At 43.3% G+C, this 13,538-nt stretch overlaps 1 protein-coding gene across 1 annotated transcript in view; it reads right to left on the reverse strand.

Annotated features, from left to right (window-relative positions):
• Positions 1-317: 317 nt before the first annotated feature.
• The window catches only part of LOC112069893 (CUGBP Elav-like family member 4), a 21,409-nt gene continuing 8,188 nt past the window's right edge, over positions 318-13,538 (reverse strand). The window contains exon 2 of the mRNA XM_024137282.2: positions 318-436. Within this exon, the coding sequence (XP_023993050.2) occupies positions 318-436 (119 nt within the window). The remainder of the gene's footprint in view (positions 437-13,538) is intronic.

Here is a 13,538-nt window from a genome sequence, read left to right on the forward strand (position 1 = left end):
GTGGATTTCCTGAGGCAATTAGGAATGTGTGTGTGTGTGTGCACGTGCGCACACGCATGTGCGTGTTTGTGCGTGTGTCTGTGTGTGTAAACATTTTGAGAGAAGACGAGAGGACAGAAAAAGGACAGGATGGACCATCAAGCCTGTCTTATCAAAACATATAAATATTGTGAACATAACACGTTTGCGCAAGGCGGAATAACTGAAGTATGGCTGACTTCAGTTCAGTATGTGTGAGTGTCGATGTGATGTGGTTGTGTTAAGAGTAGTAACATTAATGCAGACATGTCCCATGCCAGGCCCTGGACCCGGGGGCCCTAGCCTCTGACAGAGGGCAGATCAGGGGCACTTACCCCTGGCAGAGTCTTCTGTTCATGGAGGGCGCTCTGGGCCTTCAGTGCTGACTCTCTGGCGCAGTATGTTAAAAAGGCACATCCTGCAGAGAGGGCAACACAGATGAGAAAGGAGAGACACACAGGGTTGATTATTACACGACAAATGACTGGAGCACTGCACTGTAGGCTGCTACTGGTATACTGCAAAGCGCAAATAAATGTTGATGTAAAATTCAACCCAGTCTTTGAAGAGCTAAGGGGAACGTCCATAGCATTGTTCCTAGATCTGTATATTACCATTTGATGATGATCACGTTCATGATTGTTGAAGAAAGAGCACTAAATGTGCCTGGCATGCATTTCTAGCGTCACAATAATTAAAAACCTATGGTGATGAGCCCCGAACACTGACCCCTCACATCTCAGGAACTCCTCTCAAAGTTGGAAACCCCAAAAACAATATATGAATGTCCTTAATAACTTCTGCACTAACAAAAATGTGACAGCTTTCATTAAAGCCTGAGTAGTTGTTCTGTTACGCACTTGGTCGAGTTGACAGTGGGTGACCCCTTTCCGAAGAGTTTTTGCACCGTGCAGCATAATTTCCCATTACGGCATGTCACACCTGCTGCCAAGACTCCCATGGGAGAAGAGGGGCGCACACACACACACATACACACTCACACGCATGCTGCACAAACACACACACAAGCACACACACAGGACACACACAGCACCCATCACCCCTGAAACAGAGCCCTGCTCTCTGGCTCCTCGCCAAGAGACTCCCTTTCACTACAACCTTCATCCACCTCCACAACCAGGAAGTTACTCAAGAGGAGAATCAGCTAAACGACACTGATGAAACAGCATGCCACACAGCAAACCCGCAAAAAAATAACACTTTGAGAGCCTGGAAGGAATTAGCTCCCTCGTCCGTGTGACATTAAAAATCTCAGCTGAGGGCCTCCCGGGTGGCGCAGTGTCAGAGACTCTGGGTTCGAGCCCAGGCTCTGTCGCAGCCAGCCGCAACGGGAGGTCCATGGGGCAACGCACAATAGGCCTAGCGTCGTCCGGGTTAGCCGGTAGGGATATCCTCGTCTCATCGCGCACTAGCGACTCCTGTGGCGGGCCATGCGCAGTACACGCTGACCAGGTCCTAGGTGTACGGTGTTTCCCCCGACACATTGGTGCGGCTGGCTTCCGGGTTGGATGCGCGCTTTGTTAAGAAGCAGTGCGGCTTGGTTGGGTTGTGTTTCGGAGGACGCATGGCTCTTGACCTTCGTCTCTCCCGAGCCCGTACGGGGTTGTAGCGATGAGACAAGACAGAACTACTAACAATTAACTACTAACAACCACGAAATTGGGGAGAAAAAGGGGGTAAAATAAAAAAATACAAAAAAATAACTGAGGATATGGGACTGGACCTCCTAGCAGGCATAACACACAGCAGGCTAATGAGATAGAACCACTGGGACTGTCTAGCCTGGTCTAGCCTGGCCCTTCTCATCATCCACCTGAGCACTCAGTCAGGTCATCCTCAGTTTGGGGATGGATGTTTATGGCTTCTAGGAGATGTTTTTTTTTCATCACATTGATTTAAGGGTTTGGAAATGTACAACAGCTCAATGCATAAACTGATGAGACTGTGGCACTTTATCAGAGTTCATGTCAGACTTTAAATTGATGCTTCATCTAGGGAGTGAACCTAGTCATGCAAGACAGGAGACAAGGCCTAAGTAGGGGGAGACTCAGCCTTACATAGTGGCTCACTGTTAATATTCAGGCCAGGSCAGCTACATGGCTACTTATGGTAGGTCCCAATAAGTCTCTCTTGGCCAAGGGGAATTGGAAGACTTCATGAAAGACTCAATATCCAATTTATTGCTGGCTCAAGGGAGAACTTGGACCCGGGGGACTATGATAAAGGAGCACAATCTGGATCAGACACGTTCAACTTGGTGCTGAACATGAAAAAGGATCACAATTACTGAGTGAGGCTGAGGGTGGGAGACAGCAGATGAGCCAGATGGGAATGCAGGAAGTGGAGGATGTTGCCATGGTTATAGAATGATTCTGAGGCTTGCTTGTTAGCGATGGCTGAAAGCAGTGGTAGGCTGATTCCACTGATGAGAAGGTTAAGTGGAGTGAAAATAATACTTTGGTAATCTWTTTCAAATTTGCTGCTGCACAATCATTTCTGAAAGGAACAAAAGTTCAATGAATTGCATTAAAGCGGAATTAACATTTAAGCCGAGAAAAGTGTATTGGAATAGGAGCTCCTTCCCTTGCATCCTCATTTTTGAAGTTTTACCCATGAGCACGTCTGAACCATTTCCATGGATGTATTAACAGCTAACCTGTTTAACAGTATTTAGTAACTTACTCACTATGGAACACCACGCTTTACGAGCTAAATCAACGACCTCATCTCCTGACAGCAAAGCGCTAGCCACCATGCTAGATGAAGCTATGGCAAAACAATGAGAGTTCATCGCCTCTGAGTTCACTGGAGTACAAGCAGAGTTGGATTTTATTCAGGATGACGTTTCCAAGTGCGTTACTGATCTTAAAAGACTTCGAGCTGAGTGCACAAAGCTTGGCGATAGAGTTGACAAATGTATCCAGGCTGCATCACATCTGGCCGTGATTGGGAGTCCCATAGGGCGGCGCACAATTGGCCCAGCGTCGTCCGGGGTAGGCCGTCATTGTATATAAGAATTTGTTCTTAACTGACTTGCCTAGTTAAATAAAGGTTAAATAAATAAAATAAAAAAATGTGAGGAGATGTCAACTCAGGGTCAAATCAGAATGGACCGGTTTGACTCGCTACGAGGACATGCAACGTAGAGACAACGTGAGAATTGCCCATATGAATGAAAATACTGAGGCCCAGAACACTTTATTTCATCAATAGATCACTTCCAGAGTGGTTTCCAGATCTAGCCGGCTCATTGTACAAGCCGGCACATTGACAACTCAGCCAGATTCCGAACCTTGATTTTCCAGGTGCTCCGATTCCCTGACCGAGACCGCATTCTGAAGGCACTAGGAAGAAGGCGCTTGCTTTGTTTACTTTCGTAGACATTACATTGATGTTATATATATTCAAGAGTCCCACTTAAAATAATGATATGCCCAAATATTTGCAAACAGTCATTATTATGTTGTAGCGTCATCCTCTGTAGATTCCAAAACTGTGGCTCCCTTGTTGTTATGAGACAGTTTATCAGTGACTGTTCTGGAAAAATATGGCGCTGACGGTAGGATATCATAGCCTGGGCGTACGAAATGAATGTACAAAATTGAGTTACACTCCATTTTTTCAGAACAGCCTCAATGAGTTGGAACATTGACTCTACAAGGTGTCGAAAGCATTCCACAGGGATGCGGGCCCATGTTGACTCCAATGCTTCCCACAGTTGTGTCAATTTGGCTGAATGTCCTTTGGGTGGTGGACCATCCTTGATACACACTGGAAACTGTTGAGCGTGAAAAACCCAGCAGCGTTGCTGTTCTTCACAAACACAAACCGGTGCGCCTGCCACTTACTACTATATCCCGTTCAAAGGCACTTAGAATCTTTTGTCTTGCCCATTCACCCTCTGAATGGCACACATACACAATCCATGTCTCAATTGTCGCAAGGCTTAAAAATACTTCTTTAACCTGTCTCCTCCCCTTCATCTACTCTGATTGAAGTGGGGTGATCAAATAAGGGCTCATAGCTTTCACCTGGATTCACCTGGTCAGTCTTTCTCATGTAAAGAGCAGGTGTTTCTAATGTTTTGTAAAGTCAGTGTATATCAAAAATATAATCTCAGGTAGGAAAATTGCTCCATCCCAGTATGATCCTACATTTTATGAGAATCTAACGGAGTTACTGGCAAATGTCATTGATTTTTCTCCTATCGTAGGTGCGGATATGAAAGCCGTTTTATCCGCTTTGGACCGCTCTGGCCATGAATCTCAAACAGCTCCCGCACCTGCGTCAGTGGCATTTAACAACTTGGTCAAGGATTTTAATCTCACCAATGTATTTAGATTTGGTCAATTCTACATCTAGACAATTTAGTTTCTATTCTGCTAGACATACACTAAAAGTATGTGGACACTATTTCCGCCACACCCGTTGCTGACAGGTGTATAAATTGAGCACACAGCCATGCAACCTCCATAGACAAACATTGGCAGTAGAATACTGACGAGCTCAGTGACTTTCAACGTGGCACCATCATAGGATGCCACCTTTCCAACAAGTCAATTCATCAATTTTTTGCCCTGATAGAGCTGCACTGGTCAACTGTAAATGCTGTTATTGTGAAGTGGAAATGTCTCGAAGCAACAACAGCTCAGCCGTGATGTGGTAGGCCACACAAGCTCACAGAACTGGATCGCCGAGTGCTGAGACACGTAGCGCGTAAAAATGGTCTTTCCTCGGTTGCAACACTCACAACCGAGTTCCAAACTGCCTCTGGAAGCTACGTCAGCACAAGAACTGTTCTTTGAGAGCTTCATGAAATGGGTTGCCATGACCGAGCAGCTGCACACAAGCCTCTGGAGCAGTGGAAACGCGCTCTCTGGAGTGATGAATCACGCTTCACCATCTGGCAGTCCGACGGACGAATCTCGATTTGGCAGATGCCAGGAGAATGCTACCTGCCCGAATGCATAGTGCCTGCTGTAAAGTTTGGTGGAAGAGGAATAATGGTCTGGGGATGCTTTACATGGTTTGGGCTAGGCCCCTTAGTTACAGTGAAGGGTAATCTTTACACTAGAAGTCTGTGTTTCCAACTTTGTGGCAAAAGTTTGAGGAAGGCCCTTTCCTATTTCAGCATGACAATGCCCACGTGCACAAAGCGAGGTTCATACAGAAATGGTTTGTCAAGATCGGTGTGGAAGAACTTGACTGGCCTGCACAGAGCCCTGACCTCAACCCCATTGAACACTTTTGGGATGAATTGGAGCACCGACTGCGAGCCAGGCCTAATCGCCCAACATCAGTGCCCGACCTCAACAATGCTCTTGTGGATGAATGGAAGCAAGTCCCCGCAGCAATGTTCCAACATCTAGTGGAAAGCCTTCACAAAAGAGTGGAGGCTGTTATAGCAGAAAAGGGGGGGACCAACTCCATATTAATGACCATGATTTTGGAATTAGATGTTCGATGAGCAGGTGTCCACATACCTTTGGCCATGTAGTGTAAATCCTACTCCAGAATAGATTATATTCTAGTTTCCCGCACTGCATACTCAGATACTCATAATGCAACGATATGCTCATGTCCACTTTCTGATCATAGCTTCGTAATAATCAAACTAACGATTCCTGATACACCTGGTGCTTCAATATAGCGTTACTATTTGAAAAATAACTAGATGTTTATCTAACACAGAATGATGGGTCTGTTGAAGATGCCCATATCCTATGGAAGTCTATAAAGGGATTTATCAGGAACTTGTCAGTGTCATTTGTGTCTCACCTTAATAAAACCATAATGAGAACAATTAACAAACTAGAAACATGTTTGGCTAATCTGGAATGAGAACAACAAAACTCTTACTCTGTTGACAAAAAGAAAAGAATAGATGCAGTTAAATTAGAATGTAATTCTTTGCTCAGACACAGGGCAGAATTCTTAATTCATCCAATCAGACATAACTATTATTTTAATGGGGCTAAACCAAGTCATCTTTTAGCAATGAGACTCAGAGGCACTGAGAAATACTCTAATATTACAGCTATGAAAGCACAGAATGGCTTGTTAACTAATCCTTTGGAAATCAATGCAGATTTGTTCTTTTTAGCTGAATACTCTATGCCAGGAGTATTCAGCTCTTACCCTATGAGGTCTAGAGCCTGCTGGTTTTCTGTTCTACCTGATAATTAATTGCACCCACCTGGTGTCCAATGTCTAAATCAGTCCCTGATTAGAGGGGAACAATGAAACAGCGTAGTGTAACTGGCTTCGAGGTCCAGAGTTGAGTTTGAGGGCTCTATGCTCTATAAATCTGATATTACTTTGAGCGGTGTTGGCACTAAGAGCAGATATTCCTTACCTTTCCAACGAAGAATCACAATCCCTTGGGGAAGCAATTTCATTGGATGAACTTAAATAGGCACTAACAAATATAAAAAAAGGTAAATCCCAGAATTCTACCTTGCCTTTTGGGATAAATTAGGCCTATTTTTACATGATTTGATTCTGACTTCTGTTGACAAGGGATCTTTTCACAATGACGTAAACTCTGCAATGATTGCGGTACTTCCGAAGCCCAATAAAGATCACACTCTAATGGGTAACTATCGACCTTTGTCGTTGTTGTGCTCAGAAGTTAAATTGTATGCTAATGTTCTCTCAGCCCGTTTAGAATCCAGTGTGACTACACTAGTGCATCACGATCAGACAGGGTTCATTAAAACTCGACTAGCCTTAGGTAACGTGTGTCGTTTATTACATGTTGTTCATGCCACTAATAAAAAAAACAGGAGCTAGTGCACACCCAGAATAACAGTTTGTGTGGAGGTGCTGACTAACGGCGAATAAACTAAACTATCAAAATAAAGAAAGTCGCACACTCCATATGTAATCTCCCAGCAATTTAATGGGTATTTACCAACGTTTCGGCATCACTGTGCCTTCCTCGGGGTAATGTCATGAATACTTGAACCAGGTTATGTAGACACACAGTGCAATTAGTGTAACCAATGACAATAGTGAGGGGTGTGTCAAAATTATTAAGTTAATTAAAATTAATTAGTGAAACTGTTAAAAAATTGTATATGGCATATTAAGTATATTACGCGATTGTTATCATATAGAAACATATTGGAATATTGTACATGATATTAGCATCAACATACATTATTGTTTCATTCAATTTCACATAATAATTTCGTATTTCATTTTTGTTACATGTAATCTTTTGGTTCAAACTTAATATATAATAAACATTATCAACAGCGAGAACATATTAGGTGTACGCTAATAAGCTGTAAAAAATAATTGTTCAATTTTGTTTCTTAAGAAGGGCCTGAGATCAAAGTAAATATTCAGACCACTAGGGGTCAATGTTTTTAGAGAGGTATCCAGTAAGCCTCTCTTTGTAGTAGTAGTAGTAGGATCTCAATGTTACCTCCTCTCCTTGGTAGAGCAACATGCTCAATGCCTGTGTATTTGAGGGAGGAGATGGGATGGTTAGCTTCAACAAAGTGAGCTGCTACTCGATAGTCAATGTTCTTACACCTGATTGAGCTGCAGTGTTCAGCTATGCGTTGTTTTAATTGTCTTTTCGTTTGTCCTACATAGGCTTTTCCACATGAACAGGTGATGAGATAGATTACTCCCTTGGTCTTGCATGACAGGATACCCCTAACAGGGATCTTTGACCTGTATGTGGGTGTCTGAAGAAAGACGTTTTTATAGTGCTATTGCACTGTGCACATGAGCCACATTTGTAGTTCCCATTTGGGATAGGTTCATGCCACTAATGACATTAGATCTCCATGTAACGTTCTCTCCTTGGACGCTGAGAAGGCGTTTGATAGGTCAGAGTGGGATTTTCTATGGTCGGTATTAGAGCGATTTAATTTAGAAACCAAGTTTATGAGCATGATTCAAGTTTTATATGCAAATCTTTCCGCCATGGTGACCACAGGGGGCAATTCCCGTATCCAGAAGCTGTCGCCAAGGATGCCCAATCTCTCCTTTGCTCTTCTCCCTTTCCATCGAACTGCTAACACAGAAAATCAGACAGCACCCTTCCTTACATAGGGATGGCATACTTCTGTACACTGATAATGCTGTCTCATAATTACCACATACTCTCTACATTTGATGATTTTAGCACCCTCTCAGGGTACAAAATTAATTGGACAAAATCAGCTATGATGTCATTAAGCTTAGGACTCACTCTGTCAATGGTACCCAAACACATCCCATTGGTAAAGAGCTTTTAAATAAAAAAATGAAAATTCACCTTTATTTAACCAGGTAGGCCAGTTGAGAACAAGTTCTCATTGACAACTGCGACCTGGCCAAGATAAAGCAAAGCAGTGTGACACAAACAACGCAGAATTACACACGGGATAAACAAACGTACAGTCAATAACACAATAGAAAAGTATATATACAGTGTTTGCAAATGTAGTAAGATTAGGGAGGTAAGGCAATAAACAGGCCATAGTTGCGAAATAATTACAATTTAGCAATTAAACACTGGAGTGATAGATGTGCAGAAGATGAATGTGCAACTAGAGATACTGGGGTGCAAAGGAGCAAATAATACATAACAATATGGGGATGAGGTAGTTGGGTGGGCTATTTACTGATGGGCTGTGTACAGGTGCAATGGTCGGTAAGCTGCTCTGACAGATGATGCTTAAATATCTGGGTATACTGTATAGATATTTTCCTCAAAACATGGCATTAAATAATTTCCAAATATATGTGAGTAGAAGCATATCTTTCTAAATGTTTACAGCTTCCCAACTCTCTACAAGCTCAAATATCCATCATTAAGATGAATATTCCTCCCCAAATGAACTGTTTCTCTGCAATGATTACACTAGCTCTACCAAAGAAATACTTGGACAATATCTTGTCTTTAGTCTCTAAATTTATATGGAAAGGTAAGTGACCTCAAATTAAACTATCCACTATGCATCGTGACAAGGGAGTTTTCTCTGCCTAACTTTAGTTTCAAGTATTATTAGTCGTATGTACGGGATACGCATGGTACACATCGTCCAACTAAATGCTTACAGGCAGGTTCCTTCTCGACAATGCAACAACAATAGGAAATAATAAAAGATAAGAAACTGAACATAAAGTAAATGGCTCAGTAGAATAGAAGTTTAACTTTAACTTTTTGTCTTTTGTGCTATGCCCCCTTTCAGCATGGTTTGATTCAAATACTTTAGTGTCCTGGAGACTATAGAAGAGAATTTGGCTTTACCACCCAGACTTCAGGATCTTGTCTATTCTGCAGTACCATTAAAACAAGCTAAGTTACGTTTTGGACCACTAATTTCCTTCTTACTCACAACATTGTGCTTAGTATAAAAGCAATTCTAAAACAATACAGAAGTGGCAAATTTCCACAGTCATTCCCTTCTTTCTGGCGGTATCCCCTTATCATTCACCCCTATAGGAGGATAGGGGTGTTCATGTTTTGGATTATCTATTTAGAGATGAAGGTTTGTACGCATTTGATGATCTTAGGGCTATATTTCAAATACCTGGTACCTCTTCTTTATTTTATCTATGTTTAAGATCAGTGATGCGGGTGTATGGTGTCCCTTTGGGCTCACCCCCCCCCCACAACATGAACTACATAGAATATTAGATAGACATGGTAACTCAAAGGGTTTGATCCGTATACGGTTATGTTAGTTGCAGCTTACAAATCAGTACCAGTTAAGAATCAATGGATAAGAGAACTATCTACTKTYRATTATSMTATTTGTTGGGATACTGCATGGGAGGACWTAGTGGGTTCATCTAAGAATCCCAATCATGAGYRGATACACTTTAATTTCATACACAGGGTWTAYYGTCCACCTAGAAAATGTAATTTAATGAAAATCATAACCTSTCCTCTGTGTGATCTATGTAACCAAGGTGCCTTGGGCTCACAGGAGGTTGGTGGCACCTTAATTGGGGAGGATGRKCTTGTGGTAATGKCTGGAGYGGAATCAGTGGAATGRTATCAMATAYATCAAACACWTGGTTTGATGCCATTCCATTSGCKCCGTTCCAGCCATTATTATGAGCCGTCCTCCCCTCARCAGCCTCCGCTGCTTGGGCTCCTTTATGCATATGTACTGAGAGTGGCAAGGTTGTGGATACATTTTGGAAAGAGGTATCCTCTGTCTTATCTGGCGTACTTGGTATCACTATACCTTGTTCCCCCAAACTGTTATCACTTAATGATAATTCACCACTTATCATGTCATTACAGCAAAGACGTATCATGTTGTCAGGTTTGACAGCAGCTAAAAAGATATTGGCACTAAGATGGCAACCTCCACATTCTTTGGCTATGTCCCATTGGATCTGCCCTTTTCTAGATATCATTTATTTAGAACTATCCACTGCTAGGATYCATGAGGCCAAGCAACAATTGACAGCTGGTTATCTGCASCTGAAACCATCAAACTACTATAGTRTGTATATTTCCCRACAGATTGCCTGTTACTTGTTCATTTTCTGTCTCATGTGCAAAAGTGTACCCCGCTGATTTTATCACAATTGCTTGATTTTGTTTTTAATTTCATGGAGATCAGGTTGGGTGGATTGGGGTGGTCGCCAGGAGGGGTTGGATGGTGGGTTGGGGTGGTCGCCAGGAGGGGTTGGATGGTGGGTTGGGGTGGTCGCCAGGAGGGGTTGGGATGTGGGTTTGGCGGTGGTCGCCCGCAGAGGAGGGTTTGGATGTGGGTTGGGTGGTCGCCACAGGAGGGGTTGGATGGTGGTTGGGTGGTCGCCAGGAGGGGTTGGATGGTGGGTTGGGGTGGTCGCAGGAGGGGTTGGATGGTGGGTTGGGGTGGTCGCCAGGAGGGGTTGGATGGTGGGTTGGGGTGGTCGCCAGGAGGGGTTGGATGTGGGTTGGGGTGGTCGCCAGGAGGGGTGGATGGTGGATATGGGGTGGTCGCCAGGAGGTTGGATGGTGGGTTGGGTGGTCGCTTCAGGAGGGGTTGGATGTGGGTTGGGGTGGTCCGCCAGGAGGGTTGGATTGGTGGATTGGGGGTGGTCGCCAGGAGGGGTTGGATGGTGGGTGGGGTGGTCGCCAGGAGGGTTGATGGTGGGTTTGGGGTGGTCCGCAGGAGGGTTGGATGGTGGGTTGGGTTGGTCGCCAGGAGGGGTTGGATGGTGGGTTGGGGTGGTCGCCAGGAGGGGTTGGATGGTGGGTTGGGGTGGTCGCCAGGAGGGGTTGGATGGTGGGTTGATGCAGTTGGGTGGCCGATATATGTGTGTATAGGATATGTGGTCTATTCTACTGTAATTATATAACCATTCCTGCTGCTTTTTGTTATTGTCTGTGTTTCTTTGAAAATAAATAAAATGTTGATCCCAAAAAAAGGAATAGGAGTCAATAAATGAAAAATACAGATGTTGTAATAAGAAATAGGCTTTTATTTCTAATGTTTCTACTGTTAACTTGTAAATGTTAATTACAGTACAAAAACATTGCTGTCATTTAGGCATTTTTTAATTACAGTAAATTGTGTTTACTTGCATCAGGTATCTGTATCTGTAATTGACAAAACAACAAAACAAATTGCAATTCATTCATTAACATTGGTGTCATGTTCAATGAAAATTGCTGAAAATTGCTATTCTTGGAGTGCTTCTTTCTTAGAAGTCTGATGCAGCAATGTTCTTCTGAAAACTATTACAAACTCATTTCCTGAAAGATAAACTTGCCTGCCTCAGCATAAGTGCTTCAATTCTCTAAATTAAAATAGTCAACTGAACCCAGCAACTGTGGGGTGTCTGTCTTTTATAGGCAGTGAGACGGTGAGAAGCAGAAACAGCAACTACATCACTGCACACGGCCATGTTTGGTCCAGGGTAACAAAGACTTTCGGCTCGAAACGTTGCCCAATAGAACTTTGGCAGCATTCAACTGTGTGTGGGTATCTATCTATTTTCATGCAGTAAAATAGGGCCCTGTTTCCCTCACACACTCCCTATCTAATGATCAGAGAGGTCATCTGTGGACTGGCCTACACCTGTCATTCAACTGAGTACCTGCCAATCACTGTCACCCACCTGCTCCGTCACTGTGTGATTCATGTAAAGGTGAAACCAGCTGCCTGACCATGAGACTGCACATCTCACAGCAGTGCACTACACTCTAAACTAATGGCCACGTCTTAGAGCACAGACATGTTCCTGAAAGAGCAGTGGATTACAGACACAGTTATTAAAAGACTGTTAGGATGGTTTGCTGTTCTAGCTCTTTGATTCACATTTGTAATGATGAGGCTTTTGGCAAGTTGAAAGATTGTTTCAGAGTTATAGTCCTTCTCTCYCTCTTGCTTTGACATTTAAAWGCTTTTGTGGATTTTAAAGTRAAATTKTSAAAGGCATTTRTAGCCAATTATACACTCRGCCTGCCTGTTGGGGAGSGGAGAACGAATGASAAACCTAAATTACTCTTAGCATCTCATCTCCYTAGATGYGTGTGGTGGGGCTCCACAGAGTGCCATCCACCTCTCTGAGCTGCTGGAGAAGGAAGGAGAGAGTGATAGATAACGCTACTCAAGCAGAAGATTTGCCCCCCACCCATATCCAGCATGTCTGAACAATGGATGTGTTCCCAGACTGACACTAACCATTATGATAATGTGGGGCTCATAGGGAATGATTGATGCTAAGGCAGGTCAAGTAGCTCGACCTGGACAATGGCACTGCCACTCAAAGTAGCAAGTAAGTAAGTAAGTCAAGTTTTAAAAGCATAGAAGATTAGTAGTAAGTACAAGTATAAAGTAGAAAAATAAAAAATAAGTATTTTAATTAAATACGTTTAGAGAAAGAATAGCCACCAACATATATAACCTATACAACGAACAAGTATATCTTCACAGGCAGAAATCAAAGGCAACACCCACTGCCACAAATCCATAAAGTCAGCAACACATTCCATACCCCCAAAATCCAACTCCCCACTCCCATCCCTTTCCTGGCCCGGATGAGATCACATCAACAACATCGAACCCCCCACAGGAACACCCCAAACTAATCTGATTAATACCAACAACATCCTTCCCACTGTACCCCCCCAAGCCGAGACATCCACCCACAATGTCAAAAACCACCCTTGAGTAAGACAATATTACACCGCCCGGCACCCCCACCCAAATCCCATGCCCCACATCACACCCTAGTACCAATATTTATACCCCCCCCCCAAATCAGAGTTAGCAACATTAATACCCCAAATCATCCCTGCGACTACATCAAATTTACCCCCCCCCCACCACAATCAATCAAGCAGTACCAGTAAACTATACCCCCTGAATCATGATTAACAACATCTTACCCCCCAAATTCATGAGTAACAATATTATACCCCCCCCCCCCAAATCATGAGTAGTACATTATACCAACTCCAATACATCACATGAGTAACAATATCTATACCCCCACCCAAATCATTGAGTAACAACATTATATCCCCTGATCATTACATTTCATAG

This window comes from Salvelinus sp. IW2-2015, unplaced genomic scaffold (assembly GCF_002910315.2).
Source record: "Salvelinus sp. IW2-2015 unplaced genomic scaffold, ASM291031v2 Un_scaffold1143, whole genome shotgun sequence".
Lineage (NCBI taxonomy): Eukaryota > Metazoa > Chordata > Actinopteri > Salmoniformes > Salmonidae > Salvelinus > Salvelinus sp. IW2-2015.